Source organism: Mesocricetus auratus, unplaced genomic scaffold, assembly GCF_017639785.1.
Source record: "Mesocricetus auratus isolate SY011 unplaced genomic scaffold, BCM_Maur_2.0 Super-Scaffold_100011, whole genome shotgun sequence".
Classification (NCBI taxonomy): Eukaryota; Metazoa; Chordata; class Mammalia; order Rodentia; family Cricetidae; genus Mesocricetus; species Mesocricetus auratus.
Window position 1 is genome coordinate 82,449,800 of NW_024429195.1, and position 24,315 is coordinate 82,474,114.

Genomic DNA, 24,315 nt, shown 5'->3' on the forward strand with positions numbered 1-24,315 from the left:
AAAGGGGTTCAAGTGCATTTTGTTGTCCTTTGTGATGACTTGATAAGACAGCATGCCTGTGTGTGTGTGTGTGTGTGTGTGTGTACAGAGGACCTTCACCTGTACAGGTGTGCAGGTGGGGTGCTTAGGTTGAGTGAATTGCCTAAGATGCCAGTGACCAAGGGGGGATCCTGTGATGACCAGTCTTAGTCTTTTCACACTGAATCCAGAGTTCCCTCCCAGTCCCCAGGTGGCCTCTCACTAGCCCTTTGAGAGCTTGCTAAGTTTTTTCCGGTCCTAGCCAGTCACCATGCTGCCTGCCACCCAGCCCCATAGGTCCCTCATGTTTCTTTGCAATATTTCCCTCGCTCCCCCAGCTGTCCCTGCTGGCAGGCGTTCACCCATTCCCATACTGCCCCCCTCTAGGCCTGGGCCAGCTTTGGGCCATCCAGCCTGGGACTGGGAAGTCACTGCAATGCCTGGTTTCCCTGACTCTCTTTGGGCAAACTGCCAGTCACAGATCTGGCCCATTTAGGAGAGAAGCTGAGGAAACACACCCGCCTGCGACCCCGCACCCCCCCAACATTCCCTACCCGCCTGCAGCCCCCAACATTCCATTTGGAAGTCTCTTATGCAAGGCCCCATGGATCCCTCCCATAGAGATGCCTCAGAGTCAGAGTCACACCATCTTTAGGTCCACAAAAGTAATCAGATCTCTCAGGAAACATAGCATAAAAGCTGAGAGCCCCCCCCCCAGGGGCTATAATGAGTACTCCAGAAAGAAGTAGGCTGTTCTGGCTGCCACCCACCGCGGAGCCCTCAGCCCACACACAGAAGACACACAGAGATTTTGCTTTCCCGCCATTGTTCTTTTATCTGATGATAAAAGTGATATGTCACTGTTATGAAATTTCATTGTCTGGAAAATACAGGCCAAAATGATAATCATCCAAAACTACACACCCTAAGAAAAAGCAGTGTTGATGTTTCGGAAGACAGACACCCTGGCTTTTCTCTAAGCATCTATATCCATACCCCTATCTTTCATTATTACAAACCAGCTTCTGTTACTCCAAAGTGCCTGGGGCTATTTCCATGTTGATAAAGAAACTACCTCAGACTATTTCCATGTCGATAAAGAAACTACCTCAGACTATTTCCATGTCGATAAAGAAACTACCTCAGACTATTTCCATGTTGATAAAGAAACTACCTCAGACTATTTGATGGCTCTTTGGCAGCCCACTGTGCTAATAATACACATTTAAGAAACTTCTCTGCAAGAGACATTTAGGCACTGCTCAGGTATTTCTTTGGACCACACTTCTAGAAACACAATTTTTGCTAAAGGACATACACAACTCCAGGGTGACTTTCCCAGTAGGGACAATACTTTTCTTATCAGCAGCCTGGGAAGGTGAAAGCCATGTCCATGAGGCTGGAAAACAACAAGCACCAGGATTCCCCTCACAGCTCTGCCAAGTGCAGGGGCATCATCTGGAAATCCCCGAAGCCTTTACCACCTGGCATGAGTCAGCTGGGAAGTGGGAGGGGGGTGGGCCGGTGGGAGGGACCTAGTTTTTTGTTTGTTGTTTTGTGTTTTGCAGGTGTAGTAGTCAGTGGAAGATAAGTGAGTGTCAGGGCGTCATCTGAGACACTTCTCTAGGGTCTCTAAAAATGTCTCTCCACTGACAGGGGCACGTCATGCCAAGTGCTATAGGGGACAGTGGGAGCGGCCAGGAAGGAATCCCACAGGAAGCTGCCTGCCTTCGTCCCCAGTGCGCTACTGACCCCAGGAAAGAGTTTCCCCGGTGGGCTAGTGATTCCCTCTAGAGTTTCTTGCTTCTGTGACTTCAGAGACAGGCCTAACACCGTAGCACCAAATCCTGCATTCTCTGCCATTTGCCTTTTCTTGATTTTGCCTCTAAAGTCTGTCTCCACCAGGGCCACACCAACCTTCTGTGACTTCTATCGGTGCCATCAGTGCGCTGAGGAAGCCTTAATGGCGAGAAGAGAGCACGAGCCTTCTTTGGGAAGTAGGGGCACACTCTTCAGATGCGGCTTCAGCTGAGCCTTTATCGAGGGCCCTGGTCATGGCTGCCATCTCTCGCCCGCTTTCCTGCCCTGAATTATAAACGGGATCCTTCCCATTTGTCACTGGCAGAGATAAGGCTCGGAACTGACTTTCCTCTCCCTCGGATAAAAGGCAGAATTGGGGTTCAATTGCAAGTGTCTCTCATTCTAAGCTCACCTTCCTGCATCCTTCACTCTCTCTCCCACCGAGGCAGGACTCTATTGCTCCTACTAATGCCTAGTACTAGAGCTGCATCCGAATTGGTTGGGCGCCACTTCCACACAGGCATGCCTCTGCACTGGGAAGTTTCTCTAAGGCAGCCATGCACCGGAAGGACGCGGCGCCACCTGGCTTTCTCACATTGGCCCGAGGTTGGCTCAAGAACCTTGAAGCTGATTACATCTTGCTCCCTAACTTTGTCACTATGAAATCAGCCCTGACCACACCGATCAGCAGTATCTTGCTTTGCCCTGCAGAAGGCATACACAGGCTGTAGCCACCTGCTTTCCTGATTCCAAGAACCAGGGTCTGTGGGCGTGGCCTTCCCGTGAGTGGGCGGGTCCCAAACCGTGGATCTCACCTTAGCTCCAGGGGCTCCCTGCCTCCTGGAAACAGATTCTGGTAATGTTCTCTGGGCCTTTGCCTTGGGGGAAAAGCGGTGTGAAGTCAGAAATTTCAAGAGGGAGTGAAGAAAAAAAATCTCAACTGACCTTGAAGAGTTGCCCCCATCCAATGAACAAATCAGATTAAACAGAAAAAAGAAGCCAATGGATTGGGAACCTGCTGGTCTCTGACTGTAGGCTGTGGTGTGCCAGGTGCCCATATGGTGCCAGAGCATTGGGAAAGTGGGGTGGGGGGGTAGGCAGAGAAAAGGCCAGACTCAGAGGAGACAGGAGAAAATGGCAGAGAGGTGGCCAGCAGTCACGCCTAGAGAAAGTAACAATGACTTTGGGCGAGGGAGGCAGTTGCAGCCGGTGTTCTACATAGCCCATGAAATCAGCCCTCGAGGCCCTGATTTCTTTGGGACTAGGGTTGGGGTGGAGGGTCAGCAATCAAGCTGAAAGTTCTCCTAGAAAATCACATGAGAAGAGATACTCTATAGAAAATAACCCCAAGTTCCCCGGGCCGTGAGCGGAAGTAGAAGTCAGGCAGAAATCGCGGTGCAAGGAAGTCAGTGCTTTCTCTCCCACAAAACATTGTGTGCCCTGCGTGTTTGAAAACAAGAGATGGAATCAAAGGCCGGGTGCCTTGCTCATGCCTGTGTGGCTGTCCAAGCTGGAACTGTGGAAGGCGGTGGCCGGACCTACACCAACAGGATGACAGGCTGGACCCCTGAAACATAGGGGGGCAGCAATATCTTCATAAAGACTTCACACTTTGCCTGGACATAATAGGCGTTCAGTAAATCTTCATTCCTGTATTACCTGGGCCTTCGACACACGCCCACCTGGCCAAGCAGGAGGCAGCTGGAGGAGTCCTGCCCGCCCACCTCATCTCGTAGACTTAAAACAGATGTGCCTGGTGGCTGAGGAGGAAGACAGGAAGTGAGACACAGCTTCGGCACGTGTGGCCTCACACATGAGACCAGGCTAGGGTGGGGCCGACGCCCTCCGCTCCCGACAGCCTCGGCGCCCTGTCCACTGTGTGTCCCCAGATGCCTCCTCTTTAACTCCGTCCAGCAGCAAGCAGAGAGGCAGCTCCTTCCCTGCGTAACCCAGCACCAGCTCAGGAGGCCAGGCCACCCGGGGCTTTTTACTCCCTCACTCAGTAGTGGAAAACTATGAGAAAGCAAAATTCCCCTGAGGAACTGGAAACCCTGTGACCCCCTCACTAAGTGCCAAGATTCAGCTCTGCCCTGTCTGCAGTCCCCTCACTTTCCCCTGGGTCACCTATGCTCAGCCCAGTCCGGGGTTATTTATAACCGTGTCAGAGGAGGAGGGGACAGGAAATAGGAAGGAGAGAAGGGAAGAGAAGCACCGGTGCCCAAGTGACCCACTGGATTGAACCCTGCTGCCTGCCTGACCCATGCTGTCCTAGCCCCATGATAGAGAGGTTTTTCCTCCAGTCCTGCGTGGGGCTCACGTGCCGCCCCACCCCCACCCATCTCTGCTCTATGGCACCATCGTTTGGGTCTGTTTGCCTGGAGTGGCTCAGTGGTTTTGACGTCTCCCACCAAGTTAATGTACAGGGGCTAGAGGCCGGCCAGGAAGCCCAGGCCCTGAGAGAAGGGGAGCAGGGGACCTTAGCTCCAGGAAAGCATAAAATGAGCAAACTCCCAGCCTCTCCCAGCTGCTGTCTGTCCTACCCTGCTTCCTTCTCCTGTTTAAAAAAGCCAGAATCTTAACGGTCAACACTCAGGCGCTCACTGCATAAAGAGGCTTCTGAGAGGAGCTAACCCCCGCAGAGCAGGAGACAGAAGCCAGGCAGGCTCCTTTTCCACCCCACTGTGTAATTCTCAGGGTTCAAACGCAAATGCATGCACAGATTGGGATACCTAGCCTTGCTGTGGCCTGAGCCATGTTCACAGTGCCTGAATCGTAGCTGAGCACCTCAAGCCTTCTCAACCTTGTTCTGCCAAGACATTGAAGCCGCGCCTGAAAGAGCAGAACCATTTACTCCAAGATAACTTTGGAGAAAGTGAGGTTCCTTTGAGACTGTTTTATTTTATTTGGAGCTGTTTAATCTTCACACAATTGTTGCCCAATTCTCTAGGATGAATGCTCTCATAATTATAAATGTCCTTGGGGAGAATGTCTACAATTCTTGTAAATTGTATTATGCATATAATCAGATTTCCACATGTGCTCTTGTCTGTAGTAGGATCATGGCCACAAGACAAGGCCCAGGGAGGTACCACATCTTTGCATCCCGCTGATGTCAGGACCTCTGCTTCCACCAACTACACTACTCTCCCATCAAGCCTGCAAATCTAAGTAATTTACCAGTTTCTACAGCTTGGATCTGGAGCAGTCCCCTACACACACACACACACACACACACACACACACACACACACACACACACACACACGCACGCACGCACGCACGCACACACGCATGCCCACACCTGTGTTGTCCCTCAGTCCACACTATTGGAAAGTTATGGAACCCAGAGGGCAGTTTTAGGTTCCTAGAGTCCTGCCCGTGAAGGGAATTGGAGTGCTGATCTCTCGCTTTCTTGCTCCCAGCCACACTTCCCCTGTGGTATCCTTACTATGTTATCAGAGACCCAAAACAACAGGGCCAAGTGACTGAGGACTGAACCCTCAGAAACCGTGAGCCACAGTAAATCACTTCCTTAGAAAGTTGAGGAGTTCATGTATTCTGTCACAGTGATGCAAAGCTAACCAGTATGCTAATTTAAAACTCTAATGTGTCCCCCAAACCAAGCCAAGCAAGCCCTAAGCTCAGTGATCATCATTCACAAGGCTTGCAGCCATGTGTGTATGTGTGTGTGTGTGTGTGTGCTCGCGCGCGCGCGCGTGCACGCGCATGTGTGCAATAACCCCGTATGAGCTACTTCCCTTGCAATATGGGTGATGAAAAATGATGTTACTTATTTTCTCCTTCCACTTATCAACCTCAAGGCAGTCAAGGGGGCAAAATTAGCCTTCTGAATCCTCACCTGGGCAGTGTCCTTGGGAAACCTCAATACCTTGGCGGGATGGGTTTATGGATTGCTGGCTTAAACCCAGCTTGTTATCATGCAGCAGTAGGACTGCTCAGGGCCTTTGCTATGCTAATGATCACATGCACCTCCCAAGAGGCAGCACAATAAACAGCTTTCCAAAGAACATTCCTGGGGTTGAGAAACACCTTGGGAAACATGTTAATTTAAACCTTCCCACAACTCAGGAGGTCTTGCCTGCTCCTGTCCTCACTGCTTATAGGATGACCAGAGTATTGGATTTCTGCCAGAAAGGCCAACTCCACTCTTCTGAGCCAGACATTGGGGCAGCTTTAGAAAGACCTCAGTGGCTGCTCCAGGTCCAATGGGACCTTAGGAAGCTACAAGTATTCTGCAAACTGCTCTTAGAACAGCAAAGTCTTTGGGGGAGAGCAGGGATCTTACTATGCAGCACAGGCTGGCCTGGACCTCATGATCCTCCTGCCTCTTCCTCCTAAGTGCTAGGTGTGTGCCACCACACCCAGCCCAAAGTTTTTATGACTTGGGGGTCTTGCAGGGGGAGTGGGGAGTCATTCTCCCATTTTCAAACTTGAAAGGTAGCTGGAAGCAAGGCCAAAAGCACATTGTATTTGTCTTGCCTGGTATTCGAACTATTAACTGTTATAAAAAAAATAAATGGTTGATCTAATGACATTAAAAGTTGGCAAGTAGAGTTGGTTAGCAAAGAGGTCCAGCCTGCATGAAACTCAGATAACCCTGTGTAGAAGTTCTTTTTATACAGAGCACACAGTCCTACTGGCATCATACCCTACTATGACCCAGTTTCAGTATTTGAGTGTTCCCTATAGTTAACCCACATTTATTGAGCAGCTACTAAGTATGATGGCCTGTGGTCAGGGTTACCAAGCGATTTCCAGGCAGCAGGGCTATTCTTAGCTTTCTGATGTCTATTTAAGGAGTGTTAATCCATTCCACCTCCCCCTCTGCAATTAGACACATACCACCTTCCAACCTCATGCTGACCTCACCCAACCATCCCAACTGCAGAGGAAGGACGGACAAGTGTGCTTCCCACCCTGCTGAACTTAGCCAAGCCTCATGTTTTCACTGCCCTAAATGAGTTTGTCTGAATAAACTACACCAGACGTGCATGACTGGATGTAGGTAATACGTATGTAAGCAGAAAATTTGTCAGGATGTATGCTTGCCCCTGATTGGACATGATGGGAAATGCAGTGAACTATGGGTGTTGCTTTTTTTTTAGCCTCTGCAAAACATGATTTATGTCCATTCCCTGAGAACCCAGGGGTGGGCCTAACCAGAGTTCATCTTCCTGGCCCGTATTTAAAGCTCGCTTCAAATTGGCTCAAAATTGTGGAATTGGTTTTTCTCTTATGATTTCCAGGATTAACAAAGTTATGTGTCAAGCTTTGCCCAGACTCAGTATTCCCACCTATGAAGTGGGATGATGATGACAACAATACTGCTTCCAAACATGTAAGTTTGCAGCTAATAATAGAATTTATATGCATAAGTGTATAGTTACTAGATACTTAGCTCTGCTGGCTCCTCATCTACAGCACAGGAATAAAAGTCCCAACTTCTTAGGGTGGTAACAAGAGTTCAAAGTGATAAAGTGTGAGTAGATAGATCTTAGTATATAAAATGAACTGACACATTAATCTTGTCAATATTGTTTTTATTTCAGGCCGATATCTAAAGCTAGATTGCTCCACCTCTTTTGACCTAGTTTCCCCATCAGTCAAATGAGAGAACTGGGCCATATAGCTTCTAAATGGCCACACAGGACATGAGCTTCATGGCCCTAAGTCTCTTATGACCAAGTTGAGTCAGTAACCTCTGAAATGTGGTTAGCCCAAGTGCACCCCACTGTCCCCATATCCATGCCTGCAACCTGCCAACCAAGGAAAGCAGGGAGAAAAGATGCATTGCAGTCAAACAGTGTCTTGGCTTGTGGTCCTCAGTCAGGGGTAGTTGCTAGAATAACTAGAGTGCAGCCACTTGCAATTGACATGCGTGAACATGAAGCACACCATGCATTTTAGAACGGTCACTGAAAAACTGGAAACTCTCATAATTTGCATATTGATTAGATGGTAAGGTACATTTGGATACATTAGGTAGGTATAGGAGTAAGTGGAATTTTACTTGCTTCTTCTGTTTTATAATGCGTCTACTGTGAGAAAGTTTTAAACTGTATAGGTGGCTCTCCATGCCCCTGCCTTAGGATAGACTAGGACTTCTCTCTGCTTGGTACCTATGGCTATGTATGAAGCTTCTTGGAGTGAGCCCCAGGGGAATGTGAACTATTTAGGGTCAAATTTTAAGACAAAACAAAAGCAAAATAGGGAGTCATAAGTTCTAGAAGTTTCTAGGAACCTCCTATGGCTTAAAAGAGTCTGGATACACAAAACCCTTAGGCTGCCAAAACACCCAAATGGCCCCTTGTTTTTCATCCATCTTGTGTGTGTATGTGTGTGTGTGTTTGTGTGTGTGTGTGACTGTGTGTCTGTGTGTGAGACTGTGTGTGTCTGTGTGTGTTTAAGCCAGAAGTAAGTGTTGGATGTCTTCCTCAAATCACTGCCTGCCTTACTTTTTGAGACAAGTTCCTTTGCTGAACCTGGAGCTTGCTGGCTAGTCTACACAGGCTCATCAGCAAGCCCCAGGCATCCCTGTCTCTGCTTCAGTCCTGTGATTTTAAGACCACACCATAGCACTGCTTTTTATGTGGGTGCTGGGAAACTGCGCTTTCATGGAAGCACTTTATTGATTGAGCCATTTCCCAGCCCTTTTGTTTTGTTTTCCAAGTTGATCGCTGCTGTTTAACACAGCAGCTGTTTCTCATTGAGTTGGCTAATGCTCAACATGGCAAAAACTGATATTCTCTCTCTTTCTCCGCCAACCCTGAGCTGAGGCTGGATGCTATCGTTTTCAAACATCCTCATTCATTCATGATGCCTTCACTGTGTGCATACTAACATCAGGCAGGAAGCCAGTAAGACCCAGTTCCCATTTAAGACAATAAGACCATGTCATAATCATAGGGGTTGGTATTTACCAGTCCTTACTACAGGTTAGGCAGTTAGACGGGACCGTTATTTTCATCAGGGAATTCTCCTCTAGCCCTAAAGCTAAAGGTCGTCTTGTCCATTCAGAGTTACAGATGGGATAAGCAAGGGTGTTACATGAGGTTCTTTGTCCTGGCTGGTCTCATGGCCCTTGAGCCCCCCCAAAACACACAGACGCTATCTTAATTATTAAACTATTGGCTGATGGCTTGGGCTTCTTATTGGCTAGCTCTGTCTTAATTATTAACTCATAACTACTAATCCATATATTTCCAAGTGGTCTTGGCTTACTGGAGAATGCCGGACATGCGACTCCTTTGCTTGCTACATTGCAACTGTTCTAATGGGCTCTCTAGTCTACAATTCCCAGACATCTCCTCTCCTAGTCCCGCCTGTCTTCCTGCCTCATTGGCCATTTGCCCAACAGTGTTTTATTCATCAACCAATAAGAGAAACATATACAGAAGGACATCACAAGGTCCATCACAAGGTTGAGATGGACTGGCTTGCCTAAGACATGCAACCAGTAAGTAATGTAGTCAAGATTTGAGGCAGACAATCTAACACCATAACCTGAACTCTTCAACAGTATGCAAGCAGTGCCTAGGATAGTATTGTGCTTCAAAAGCCACTGGCCATAGTCACTCAGAGATCTGAGAACTCAAAGGATAACCGGAAGATCACTGGACTCAGATCACAAAAACCTATAACCTGTACAGCTCAGTCTGTGCATGTAGACGTGTGTGTGTGTGTGTGTGTGTGTGTGTGTGTGTGCATTGTGTTCTTTTGCATTATACTGACATTTAAAAACTAAAGTTTCACACTATTCCTTTGGGTTTCTAGCTTATTGTAAGAACCTAGACATCTGGCCACACTGTCTCCTTCCCAAGGGATATGGATTTTCCAGTTCACCACATTTGCCACCACTCTCTACCATTTCCCTGACAGTAAGGCAAGAGGAGGTGCTCCAACCTATCACATATGTATTTGGGACAAACATGGGGGAAACAAGAGACTGGAGAACCTTATGTGTTTGGTTGAGTAATAGACTTATAGATTTGATATAAAAAATACCCACCTTTTCTGTAGGCATCAGAGTTTGTGACCTGAACTAATTTACAGCTGGAAGCTAATGGGTCAGAAAGGGACCTGCCACCACAGGCACAAGCTCTTCTGTATCGAGTACATCTATCCTGACCTGTTCCCCAGGCAGCTCCTTGGTGTTAGGATTCTCACAGATCTCTGTCCTTCAGGTGGCTGCTTGTCATCATTAGAGAGAAACAAGAGTGGGACTGCTCAATGGTCACATCTCTAGACTCTGTCTAATGGAGTGAACAGGGTTATATGAGATAATACCACTTTTAATTAAAGCTCTACATCTAAGCTGGTCTTCCAGTGGGAAAAGTCTCCTCGGCAGCTGACAAGGCTTCATACCTCAGTGACAAACCCTGAGGTGACCTTGATCCTGGGTTCCAGCCTGAAACTAAGTCTACAAGGCTGTCTGCTAAATCAGATGCATTCCAACAGGAAGTTTGGTGATCATGTAGATCACTGAGCTCACTGGAAGTGTTCAGGCAGAACTCTCGTCCACTCCGCTCTTAACATATTACATTATTAATGAAGTTCCCTTCTAAGACTGTCATTGGTGGTGCTAGGTGTTCAGTCCTGAACTCTGCCCTCCAAGGGAAACTGACGCAAAATACTGACACGTCATAGGCAGTAACATCTGCATGCAAAAGAATAGACACATACAGTCAGCACTTAACCTTTCCAGATCATCCTCCAGAGGGGGTCACACCACCACAGTATTTCAGAGTCAGGTGATAAACTTGAGGTAGACCTCAGGTCCTGACTGGAGATTAATGCTGTCTCCACCTCAGCATACAGGATTAGGCATTGCCTCTCTAGACCCAATCAGAGCAGAGACAGAAAGTATTGGCTTGTCATCCAAGTTTAGTATCACCAGTTCCCAGGACCCTCCCTTTGGCTACCTCATTATCTTCTACCTATCAGAGGAATCTAGATGGGCAAGGGCAGCCCCTGAGCCTCGGACAGCAATGTGTTGGGTGTGGCTTTCACAAGACATGGGATCTCCTCCCAAAACATCTGCTCAACTGTGCCGCTACCCTGACACGCCAGCTCTGACACTGACAACCATCGAATAGGAAGTGGCCCTCCCACCACCCTGTTTCCCAACCCTTCTAAGAATGAAAACTGAACAGTCTTGGGACCAGTGTAGGGAGCTTTGCTATCTGTGTCCTGGCAGAAGCCATTAGGGAAGTAGAGAACACTGGATTTGGGATTTTGAAATTCAGCTCTCTATATGGGACAATGAAAGTATCCCATCACCCCTCAGAGTCCCACTTTCCTCAGTAAAAAGACAGTGAGAACACTGGTATACATACATAGCAGGCAGACAGGACCCCTGCCACACACACACACACACACACACACACACACACACACACACACACACACACACACAGACTTTACTATACAGTAGATTCTGTGCTAAGCATTTTTGTTTTGTTTTGTTTTGCTTTGTTTTTCAAGACAGGGTTTCTCTGTGTAGCTCTGGCTGTCCTGGAATTTGCTCTGTAGATCAGGCTGGCCTCGAACTCACAGAGCTCTGCCTGCCTCTGCCTCCTGAGTGCTGGGATTAAAGGTGTGTGCCGCCGCCACCTAGCATCTGTGCCAAGCATTTACCATGAGGTGTTTCATGGTATCATCAACCCAGTTCTCCCCATTTTCACAGATGAGGTAACTGGGTCAAAGAGCTTTCTGAGGCAGAGCTCCCAGGAGCCAGCATGTCTCCAGAACTGAAGGTCTACCCTCAGGGAGGTCCAGGACAGAAGGTAGTCTTGAAAGATGAAACCACACCTGTACAGTCCTCTGCACTTGCCACTTCCCATGTCCCGATCTGGGTCATTCACCAATTCAAAGTCAACAGACTTCTCTGCAGGTAGCTAGGTTGCCTGGGCCAAGGCTCTCCCTCCTGGGAGGATCAAAGCTGGGCAGAGGGTGGAGTGAGGAGACCAACCCCCCTGTAATAGTGAAGATCTGTGCTACTAGAGGCTTGTAGTAGCTTCCCCTCTTTACCCCTTCCCTGCAACCCTACATCTCCTCCCTCCCCCCGTCACTCCAGGGCTGGTTTCCACCAGCTGAATTTTCCCTTGGCTCATGAAGCCAAACCATCTTGTCCTCCCTTCCATCCCTTCTTCTGCCAGGTGGGACAGACCCGGTGATACTGGGAGTTCCTAGGATGACACAGCTAGGTGATAAGAAATACATGACATTAAATCAGACCTGCATGTTGGGCAGTACTGGACAGTGTAGAATATTCTTTTTGTGGCAGTCAGACTGTCTCAGCCCTACAAAAAGCTTCTCCAGGCTCCTCTGCAGCTCCAGGCACATTTATTAAGCAAATTAGCAAAAAGACCCCTCACTCCCATCTCAGCTTGGAAACATCTTGTGGCCTCCTGCCATACACCTTTTAATGAGTCCCTTTAAAGGCCTGGTCGGTTGTGCTAATGGTGTTGCACACAAACAGGCTGGCCATGTCCTCAACAGGTATCCAACCCCATGGGACACCAGCCCTGGTCACATGATCAGGAGTAATGTGAAGGAGGTGGCCAGGGCAGTGCCTTACTAAGGGCTCTGTAAGCCCTTTTAACACTTCAGTAAGCCACCCCAAAATCCCAGGCTCAGGAAAACCCAAGCTGTAATTAATTAGCATATCAGCCAGGATGTCCAACTCATAACTGCTAGCATTGTGACAATTTTCTACTTTAACTTGTTTGTTTAAAAGAATGAAGCTGTGATAACTCTCCAGAAACAGAGCCCACTGACAGAAGAGTGGACTCTAAAACAGTTTTCGATATCGAGGAGACAACGGGGAGGCAGACGATGAAGTGCTGGGTTAGGAATCAGAAATTACTTGTGAGGCTCGGTTCCATTGGGAGCCCCAAATAACTGACGCTAAAATAAAATTGAGAGCAGCAGGGAAGGTAGGGGCCCAAGAGGCTGGTGGAGGGAACGCCCTGCCCATCCCAACAATATGAGCCAGAAGCCCGTGTGACAGGGTTGCACAAGAAGAACCTTCCCAGTTCTAGAGTGCTGTGGTCCTCAGTCTATTGGACAAGAGGCCCTAAGTCAACAGGAGACAATGATTCTAAACACAGGCTTTGGGATGTAGCTTCAGGCCGGACTGTGATGGTGTGATTGTAGGTAGCGTTCCCTCTTCAGCCTGAAGCTACTGGGAAGCTGGGAAGGAAAGCCCCCATTTTACAAATAACTGATATACAAAAAAGGAGCTCAGCCCAGTGCTGTGGGATAGTAACTGCAACCCCAACGAAAGGGCTGACTAGGAGGACACTGTAGTGTCCTTTCCACTAGATGATGGGACTAGACTTATCCCACAAGCAGAGAGCAAAGCAGGTGCCTCTGTTCTGGGTAATGAACAGCAGGAATGTGGTCCTCGTTTTGGAATGGCGTGCCTCATGCAATCTCAGAGGAGCTGGCTCTTAGTAGAAATGGTGTCATGCTGCAGCTGGTTTGAACTCTGGGGGAGGGGAGATGGTTCTTCTGCACCCATACCGTGGTGGGAAAGTGGGACCAAGTGAGACGCGAAACATGATAAGTTGAGAGGATGTGTGAAGGAAGGGCATAGCGCAGGTCAAGAGTAAGGCAGAAACAGGACCTTCCAGAGCAGGAAGGACCAGTGAAGAGGTGGCAGGGGCCATTACTGGTCCTTATAAAAGCCATTTTATTGTACTTTATCCCATTAACCCACTGAGGAATTTCAATCAGGACAGTGGAACTCTTTCTTTGAAAGGTCTCATGATGCCAAGACCCCAGGGTCCTTCTCTGCCAGCCACTCTGCCTTGGCCTCAGGCATTCACTTCCATCCTTATGGCCATCTTATCACCCCATCTGAGCACTGTCCAGGTGCAGTAATGAGTGCAGGGGGGACAAAGGGATCAGTCTTCTTGCTGTCATGCTGAGTCCAATCAGGGAGACAAAACCGTATGCCTGGGTTTCGCTTTTGAACCTGAGTTCATGCAAAACCCAAAGACTAAACAAGTTTGGCTAATGAAAAGCACACCTCTTATGAAAGGGAAGCTCGAGAGCCATCTCTAACTAAAGTGGCCGAGAACAGTCAGCCAAGGGCTGTGGTTGTCCTACCACTTAAGGCCTACTCTTGATGTAAAAATGATTCCATTAACTTCCCTTTCAAGGAGATAAAAAGGCTGTCCAAAAGCAGAAGTCCTCAGAATACTTTAGACAGAAAAATGTCTAAAATTGTTGCTCATTTGAGAGCATCCTGGATGTATCCTGGCACTGTGACACTGCCTCCATGCCTACCCCATTCCTGCAGCTGCACAACATGCGGCTTGGGAGGGTGAACTACAGCAAAGATTAAAGCACACAGAGCTCTTACTTCCATCCAACACTTCCAAATGTACGCTTGCCATAGAGAAATACTCAGCACAGAACAGAAGACAATATAGCAACTACTTGTTCCCACACCCTCCTAAGGATGAAGAGTTGTTAGATATCCATAAAGAGGGGCTGTTTAAATAAATGAAGGTATATCTACAGGGATATTATATTGCCACAGAAATATAATCACTTATAGTAGTATACATATAGTTGGCTACGTGGGTTTAAATACTATGTTCTGTTACTTACCAGATAACACTAAACAAGTTACCTAATTTTTCTGAGTTTCAGTTTCTTCAGTGAAGATGACAATAGTATACCTGTTTCTTAGGACTGCTGAGAGACTCTACTGAGCTAATGCATATTAATTATTTAGAATGGTGCCTAGCACACGGTAATCACTCTATTTTAAGACTCAGCATTGGGTTTTAAAAATTATAATCCTACAGAATACTAGAGAGAGAAGAATAAAGTAGCATACACATATATTAGTTGGTAAAACTCTCTAGTGCACACTAGGGGCGTTCCAGTATTTAGTCTTCTAACTCTTCACATTTTTAATGGAGGAAAACCACTGTAAGTTTTCTACAGGTGATAAAAGGATGTATATGGAAATAGAAGAAGTAGATTGATTGAGGCAGCGATCCAAAGGGACTTTCTATTTATTTTTTAATACATAGGTGGAAGGATAGAGAAAGATGATACATACATGACAGAGAAGGCTTGAGGGTAAAAGACTAGATAGATAATGGGTGGGTAGGTGCATAGAAATGAATGGATGAACGACACATAAAACACTCATCTTCGTAACTTTAAATGTAAAAGAATGAATAAAAAAAGGCATGAAAAGGTATAAATTACTTGTGTTCTTTCTTAATGAGGAGAGGGAAGACGAGAAAGGGATCCACTAAATACCTAAACACAAAGCCAGCAAGACCCTGGGGGAGGATTTGAGCCCAGCTGTGTCCTTCCCAAGGCCCTTCCACACCCCACACTGCCGCTAGAGACCACCCAGGAGTCGGATGTGACAAAGGTAGCAAGAAGGGGCCTTCATGTCTATAGAGGCTAAAGTGGCCCCGACAAAAGTGGCTAGGATTGTACTGGTTTTGTTTCTCATTAGTGAACCTGTTGGAATGTGCCATTCAGCAGCTTAGCTCAATGGTTCCTGCTGTTCCAGCAGAACCACAGCCACCTCCCGGCCACGTTCTGGTCTTGTCTGCTGGGGACTGGGAAAGGGACAGACCAGTCAGAGGGCACCTGCCGCATCCGCCAGGAACCCGGTCTGCAGACTGCTTCCCTGGCTCCTGCCTCACTCATCCACCTCCCCCGAGGATCGCTGTTTCCCACAAGCATCCAGGAAGTCTGGTTTGCATCTGCCTCACTCCTCGATGGCCTCAGTGACACACAGTCAGTCAGTCACCTTTTCAACTTGACCTAATGATTCTGAGAATCTTTTCCTGTTCTAAGAGCCACAGAAGATAGGAATTTTCCTTGATATTTTGTTGTTGTTGTTTCTGTTCTTCCTTGGCAAACGCGATACTTAATTAAAACCTCTGGCCATTTTAGCTGCCTTTGAAGTTCTTGGAAAAACTGTCCTAATCTAGATGAAAACACCACCAGTCCTTTCCCTTTTGATTCTAGGAACAGATGCCTGCCTTAGGATGGCAAGGGGTCAAGGAGAATTGGAAAGTGTCATAACTGACTGAATGCATGCTTCACCACTGCTGGGTGGCCTTGCAGAAGCATAACTTCATTTAGCCTCAGTATTTTCCATCTGAGAAATGGATGCAATACCTACATTTCAGGTTGCTTCAGAGTTAAGATAACATCTTTGGAGTGCTCGCACACCAGCGCAGGTCTGAAAGCTTCCTTCCCTTTCCTCTTGCCCAACAGCATTCTTCTCTGGCCAGGCTTGCCAAGATGCTGTTAGCCTTGGTACACATGGTATGAACACTCACACGCACGTACACGCACGCACGCACATGCACGCGCGCACACACACACACACACGCACACGCATGCACGCACGCACCACTAGTTGGTTTGCCCTTCTCCCGAATCCCAGAATTTCATTTTCTTTGCATCTGCTTGCATGTGGGAGTGAGAGGGCACAGATCAGGTTCCTCTAAAATGGCTTCTTTGCTAACAACACTTCCTATCTGATGCTGAAGGAACCACTGTCAATACAACTCAGTGATGGCAGGGCTATTCTCCAAGGCTGGAGCTGCTCCTCCAGGCCTAGGGGCAGCCCTGACGCCCTTCCACCCCCACCAATTACTCCTTGTGAGTGGAGACAGAGACAAGGGTTTGGCCTTCTGAAGCAGAATTCTCACTACCCCTCCCATCTCTGCAGAAATCGCGTGTGTGCTTGCACGCACGAGCGCGCGCACACACACACACCACACACACACACCCCACTCCAATTTTTAGAGTGCTCTGAGTGTTACCTATCCTTTCCCGAACTAAGGCAGCCAGATAGCCTGGCCAGGGCTATCTCCTTCATTCCCGGCACCCCAACCCCTACCCCCCTTCAGAGTCAAGGTTTTGAAGGAGTTTCAGGGGCAATGGCTGGTACGGAGAGGGCCCCAAGTGAGGTGACTACTGCCAAATCTCTTTCTTTGCCCCACTGTGTATCTGATAAGCCTCTGTGTAGTTTATTCTTCTAAACACTTTGATAGGGTACAGGGCCTGCAGTTGCCATAGAAACACCTTTTAACTCCTCCTCACCCAGAAGGTTGTACCAGTCCCCTGGGCTCTGGAGAAGAAAGGGAAAAGAGACACCCGTGGATAATGAGACAGAAGAGGGAAGGCCTTTGTGGGATGGTGCTGGGCCTTACTAAGGGCTAAGCTACGCATGCTGTGCCCTTCTCTCTGGCAGCATGGCATCTGGCCAGGAAGAGAGTCCATGCAGGAAGGATCTAGAAGGGGAAGGTGGCAGACTAGCTTGAGCATACTTAGGGGACTCCAGTGGCCGGAGGACAGTTGGGAGCCATCTACTGGAGGCGGCACAGTGTGCTGCTATCAGGCAGCAGGTCAGCAAGCCAGCAGGCCCACACCCACACCTCCCATTTTTAAAAGCATTATCTCATCCCTTGTGCAGTGCACCAAGCTAAGGGCCGAGTGAGTCTGGATCACCGCCAGAGCGAAGATCTCTCTCTCTCTCTCTCTCTCTCTCTCTCTCTCTCTCTCTCTCTCTCTCTCTCTCTCTCTCCCTCCCTCCCTCTTTCCCTCTCTCTCCTCTCTCTCTCTCCCTCTCTCTCTCTCTCCCTCCCTCTCTCTCCCCCCCTCTCTCTCCAGCTCTCTCTCTCTGCTACTACACGGTTCTCTTCTGGGTTTGGCATATTTCTTGGTAAGTTAACTTTTCTCTGGGAAGTGTATGAAGAGGAAGAAGCTGCTTTCTGAATAAATCCGTAGAAAGTTCAAGAAACTTCATCAGTTCCCACCCACAGTAGGGCTCTTATGGAAGTAATGGGCTGATTGCAGGAGAGCCCGTGGGAACAGGATCTACTGGCTCATTCTCCACTTTCCCATGAACTTCAGGGTAATAGGCACCTGGGATAGAGATGTGATCCCTCTCTCCCCTACACAAACTACAAAACCAAACTGAACACACACATTGTGAAGCAGGAATACCCAGACTCCGCCTGCTAGCTCACAGTCCAGGAGCCCAGTCTAAGCCCAGCAAAACCAGAAGTCCTGGTGAGAGGAGAGAAAAGTCAGAGGAATTTGGGTGGGGGCACTCAGGAGGAAAAGGCCCCAGCCTCCAGCAACCCAAAATGATGCTTCCCAGCAGCCCCAAGGGCGGGGAAGGGTGTGCCTGCAGGTCCCTGGAGACCTCCAACAAGGGTGACTGCAGGTCACACAGACACCCTGGGCTGCCAAGTCCACTGACCTGACCACCATAGCCACCTCCCAGATTTCCCCCTAGGCTGGCCAGACCCACCAACAGTGACTCCAACCTCAGTAGCCTCCCCAGCCTGGTCACCACCCCTCCCCCTCCTTACCAAAGCACACTTGCAGAGTGGGATCCCTCACCCAAGACCAGTGGAAAATTTCCTTCTCCTTTATGACTATACTTAAAACACACACACTCCATTCTTCACCTCTGAATCAACACAGGCCAAGGGCAACTCCGTTGTCCCACCCCTGCCCTGCAAACACACAGCAGGGACATTGGACCAGGTGATTTAGGAGCTGGAGGGGAGAGAGCTTTTCCGTCTTCCATTCCACCTGGGGCCCTCCAAACACAAGTGTCCCCAGCACTCATGGGGTCCTCTGGAAAGTGGGCTCTGACTCTTATCAGGGCTCTACAATCAGCAGTCTCTGAGACCATCATCACAAGTGATGAGACCCTTGGTATCTTTGTTCTTTTGGTGACAAATCTGCTTTCTCCATTATTCACTCTCCCTCATCATATACATTCAAGAAAGAAAAATAATATTAATAACCTTCCTGTGAATTTTCACAACTCTGTGCTCAGTGATCCTCTACAATCACCTCAAGCCCATCATCAGTTCTCATGCAGTTCTCCTAGGGAGGGGTCGAACCTACAGTTTTCTCCTGAGTGTGTGTGTGTGTGTGTGTGTGTGTGTGTGTGTGTGAGAGAGAGAGAGAGTGTGTGTGTGTATTGTGTGTGCCCTTCCCTCCAAACTTGGCAGGCAAAAAACTCCATTAGCACTTGCTGGGAGAGCCTGCAGCTAGGCTGGGCTGGATCTCAAGGAAAAGAATGAAGTTCAAGGACTCGGGAGATAAGCAATCTCTGAAAGCTAAGAGTTTTCTCTTCACAACTCCGCCACCCGCACAAGCTGGCAACTTCTTGTGAAGAGTACTCGAGGTCCCAGAGCTACAGTTAGTGTTCCAACTTTTCAGAACCTTCTCCCACCCTCCTCCTCCAGCTCTTTTCCCTTCAGGAGTCAAAGGGGGAAATTTTCCAGATGTCACTCCTGCCGGCCAGAGACCACGAGGACACTGTTTAGGGTCCCTTTGCAAGGCATCTCCTGGCACAGAGTCCCCACCCAGGGAAACCGAGTCTCCCACTACAGTTTGCGGCTTGCTTAGGGCCTCCCAGAGCGCTTACCGATATCGGAGTTGCAGAAGGCATCCTGGGGATGACTGGGCGAGCATGTGCATGCCTCCGCGCCCCAGTGCCCAAGGCTCCAGCAACCCAGGAGCACGGCAAGCCCAAGCCAGGGAGTCATCGTAGCTGCTGCGGTCCTCTGCGGGGACTGCTGCTCTTTTCTTCAAAGTTGCCTAGTGCTGGCGCGGCTACTTCAGTCCGAGCTCACTCGCCAGGTCTGACCGTGCACGCTGGGCAACTTTGAGCTCCGGAAAGTGCCCTCCCCTCCAAGTAGCCCGGCGGGACGGGTTGGGAGGCGGCAAAGTGGCCTTGGGTGACTGGAGCAGGAGTCCGCGGAGACAGCGAGTGGCCTCTGGGAGAAGGATCGGGAATCAGAGCGGAGAGGCGGGAGAAGAAGCTTCCCGGCGCTGGCGGCTGCCCGCTGCCCACTGTGTGCAGAGTCCAGGGCTGCAGAGTGATATAGGGGCGCAAGGGAGACCCAGCCCCTCGGGAGCTCGGGGGCCGCCCCCTCCGACCAATGGCAGCGCCGCATTACCTCATCGTCCCTCCAAAAAGGGGGCGGGGCCGGGGGGCTCGGGGCGGCAGGGCGGGGCTGGCCCGGACTGTTCAGATCCTTATAGGGAATAATGCGGTTATGGGCACTCGAGTGGGTGGGCTGGGTGCGTCCTAGGTCAGTGTGAGCTGTAGTGGCGCCCCACGGTCCGGCTGCCTTACGCCCACCGATCCTCCGAGCGCCTTCGGCCCAAACAAGTGTCCACTCCCAGCCTCCTAGCCAAGCAGCACAATCCCTTCCAAGGGACCCAGGTGGCCCTCACCCTGGAGTCCTTGATCCTACCTCCTGGAAAAAAAGTCTAAAAGGAAGCCTCGAAGAACATTTCACCTTCCTACCTTCTCTAGAGAGAGAGAGAAGAGGAAACACCTGGATTATCTCCTCACCCAACACACACACACACCCCTCTGCCTTTTGGGACTGGCTATAGTAGTTGTCACTAGGGGTAGATGGAGCCGTGGAGTCGTTCAACAACACTGTTCTGGATGCCAAGCCTTGCAAACAGGGTGATCATACTTGTGCTATGAGGGAACTAGAATAGATGTAGACCTGGGTTGGAATGATGAAGAGGGAGTTGCTCTCCGTGGGACAGTAAAAGAGTTCTCTGAGATGACATCATGCAGTGATGACATCATGCCAGGAGACGAGCAAGTGGAAAGGGTTGGATCTTCTTTGGAGGACAGAATATAGAATAAATGGGGAATATATATGACAGCAGGTCTCACTGGTGGCAGACAGCAAGCCTTCCTTCAGCAAGGAGCTTTGAGGTAAAGCTATCCAAAAGTGGAATAAGACCAGATCCCAGGAAAAACTATCCAGGATCCTGAATGACTAACTGTAACAGAAGAGTATTGGCAATGTTACCACCAAGCAGCCTCTTGATTGTGGTATGTGTGTGTGTGTGTGTGTGCGCGCGCGCGCGTGCGTGCATGTGTGTGTGTGTGTGTGTGCGCGCGCGGGCGTGCGTATATGATACACAAAAACTATTGTTCCGTCTCTTTGAGACACGGTCTCACTGTGTAGCCCAGGCTGACCTTGAGTCCAAGCTCCTCCTGTCTCTGGCTCTCCACTGCTAGTTACAGATACGCAGCACAGCGCCTGGCCTATGCTGTGTGTTTTAAAGCAAGAGTCCACACGCTACTCTTTCTAGTCAGGTGTCACATGTACCGCAGCTACGGAAACACCCAGAAAGGGGGCTCCTGTCATGGGCTCTCACTGACTCCTCTTACCAAAACAGACAGATGCCCCCGGACTTAGCAGTTCCATGTAACTGGCAGTGCTCTTACAGCAATCTCTCTCCCTTTCTCGCCCGCCTTATGCTACGTCTGCTTTAGCTACAGAAATGCTGAAAACTTAAAACAAAAAAGGAAAATGCAAAGGGAATGTGTTGGATTATCCCCAAGAGAAGAGACACTTCTTAATGACAGCAGCAGAGACTATTGTGATAACATTATTTCTGATTGTACTGCCCTTGTTAGGTTGGTTTTTGTCTTTTAGTGGTGTTGGTGCTGCTGTTATTTTGAGACAGTCTTATTGTGTAGCCTGGCTGACCTTCAGCTCTCCACCCTACTGCCTCAGCCTCACCAGTGCTTCCAAGAGCATTCTGTAAACTCCCTCCAAGCATTCCAGCGATAGAGAAGAAAGCCCAGTGCTCACATCTTTCTGTCTTGTCCCCGCACCTTCTGAGGGCCCTCCCCTCCTTAATTCTATCCCATGGTGATCCCCGCACCCTCTGAGGGCCCTCCCTTCCTTAATTCTATCCCACGGTGCTGTGGACCCTGCTTTGCTCTTCTGGCCCCATCTCCCGGAATATGGTTACATTGTTTCCCTCCCTGACACTTGGAGACCTGAGCTATTTGGCCACAATGCTTTTTTAGCCCTCAGAAGGTCCCAAGAGACTTGAGTGTGGATATAAGCAGTAACCACTTGAGGCCTGAGCCTTGGGCTCCATATGGGGCCACTCTGAGGCACTGGGTTGAATGAGGACATACTTGGTGGGATTTGAGAAATTCGCTGAACAGTGCCAGTCATGTGGAAGGCTTTAGAAGGACTTGGAGACAAATCCACTTGGGATAAGCATCTTACAGGCTAGAGGCCCTCTCCTCTCTTCTTTCCTATTACAAGGCCATTTTGTCCCAAGTGCGGTTTGTTTTTTTCTCGGAGGGAGAGCCCTTTCTGGAACACAAGACAAGGGTCAAGCGGCTACTTTGTTACATGTCACAGAGCAGATTCCTCCAAGAGGATAACTGAAGTGTGTCTTGTTCTGGCAGCTACTTCTGTCTCAAAGTGTAGATGTCCTTGGGCTGTTTTCCTGAAAGGTGCTAATGTGGGTTTAATTCCTTTTGATTCTTCTACGTTTGCTTTCCCAGAATTTGGGGGCTTCAGAGAACACAACGAGCACTGTGGCCAGGAGTCTTCTCTTCTGCCTGGGCTGAGAAGCTCTTCTCTGTCTACCTCTGCAAGGTCAGCTTAGTCATGACCCTGGGAACAAGACCGAGGGTGCTCTGTGAGTCCTCACGTGGATTTTGCAGCAAGTAGACCTTGCAACCGTCCACTAGACATCAAGTTGTCCACCAGACTAATAATATGTAGCACTAGCTTTTTCTAGTCGTTTCAGTGAACAAGACTGAGTGGACTTGGAGCTTGGGTGAGAGTGGAGATAATGGCTCTCCTGCTTTCTTCTGAAAGCCAGAACAATGGCAGATTTACAAATCTGGGGAGAGCTGAAGAAGCTTCAACCAACACCTGGCTTGTCTTCAAACTACCAGGCTCACCGAATCCCTCTGTTGGAACTTCTCTAGGAAGGTGAGGGCATGCCCACTTCCTGTGTGTCCGATTTTAGAGCATTGAGCCTGTAGGAGGTGTTTGCTTAGACATCTAAAGGCACAGAGTTGCTCAGAGACTGCTCATCTGCACATTCTGTGTGAGAAAAGGATGCTTTGGATGAAAGAACAGTGTCCCACAGTCTGTTGTGAACACTAGTTCCTTAGCTTCTATCTGCATCACAGGGCTAAGTCTTCCGGGCTAGGGCATTCGATAAATGTGTTTCCATGCCCCATAGCCGGCTCACAGAGAGCTACTTCCTGAGTCCCTGACTACACACAAAGGCCCGTTTAAGCTGACCAGCACTGTGTGGTGCTGTGAGACTAAGAGGACAACTGCCTGTGTCTGTGTTTCCCTTCCTATCTTACTGCACCGTACCCTCTGGAAATGTCACAGACGCCGCTGCTGTCCAGTCACACTCACAGCCCAGTGGACAAGTCACTTCCCTTGTTCAGGCACCAATCTCCATGTTTATTGGATAAAAAAATCAACTATGTGATTCCCAGCAAGATGCCCCTTAGTAATTAAAAAATGTCTATTATTCCCTGGGAAATTCTCAAAGACAGGTGAATGGTGGTGAAGGACGACAGATCCCCCCACGTGAGCAGGTTTGACACCAGTCTAACAGCACTCCCATCCTCCTCTGTCTTCCAAGACACGGGCTCGAAACCAAGAATGCCAGGGCAGACCGTGAGGACAACGGAGCAGGAGAAACTTGGGGTCTTGTTTCTGGTGGAGCCTCTTGTAGTTACCAATTCATCTTTCTGTTCGTCTTTTGGATTGGAAGCATTAAAGGGACGAGAACAAAATTTACTGGACTCTCATGCCCTCCCTGTCTCTGCTTAGATGTTTTACCTCCACAACATAGCCTCTTCGTTCCCTTCTCCAGGGTTCCCCTCTGCATCCTGTGCTCGTTTTCACATGTAGCTGACTCTAATATGGTTGCTCATCTGCCAGTTTCCCTTCCTGAAGTGTGAGCCCCTTAAGGTTAGCACATTGGCAACAGGGTTCAGTTCCGTTATGACTTCTTGGATCCAAAGGTCCATACTAGTTCTGCTGCCCAGTGTTGGGCTTGGAAGGTGGCAGCTCTTCAGAGGGGGCTCATCGAGCCTATCCCCGTGGCTAATGCCAGGGGGCGCTGTAAGACAGAAAACACCGGTTCTCTGAGCCTTCAGCCTGCTAGACTCATTGAGAAGCCTAGAGAGGGACAGGTCCACACCAGCCAATGGGGTGCGGTGCCTGGAGTGGGTGAAGCGAACCCTTCCCGTCTGATAGCCACAAAGCTCCCAGTCAACATCCCGTCTGGTTCCACAGCTGCCCAGAGCTCTTCCACCCCCGCTGCGCTAAGGCTTACTTGGGAAGCGACACACTTGCGAATCACTGATTTGGGGGCCTCGGGGAGGTCTGGGAACACAGCGAAGGCTGCCTCAGTCCCACTCTTCAAGTGGCACTCTGGCAGTGCAACCCGGAGAAGCTGCTGACAAGCCTAGGTCACGACCACTGCTACATAAGGCAGTACCTCAGCTTCCCCCTCCCCCCGGACCCTAACCACATGCCTTTCCCCAAACCCACAGTCCATGTGAAAGTCATTACATTCAAAATAGCCTTTTCCAAGCAACAGTCAGCCTGGTCCACCCATCACCAGGAGCCCTAG

The 24,315-nt window shown here is 49.2% G+C and overlaps 2 protein-coding genes across 3 annotated transcripts in view; one reads left to right on the top strand and one right to left on the bottom strand.

Moving 5' to 3' along the window:
- The window catches only part of Timp3 (TIMP metallopeptidase inhibitor 3), a 48,274-nt gene extending 28,538 nt beyond the window's left edge, over window positions 1–19,736 (bottom strand). The window contains exon 1 of the mRNA XM_005083804.4: window positions 19,289–19,736. Within this exon, the coding sequence (XP_005083861.1) occupies window positions 19,289–19,409 (121 nt within the window). The 5' untranslated portion in view covers window positions 19,410–19,736. The remainder of the gene's footprint in view (window positions 1–19,288) is intronic.
- The window catches only part of Syn3 (synapsin III), a 431,748-nt gene that overhangs the window by 180,633 nt on the left and 226,800 nt on the right, over window positions 1–24,315 (top strand). The gene's annotated exons all lie outside the window — the stretch shown is intronic.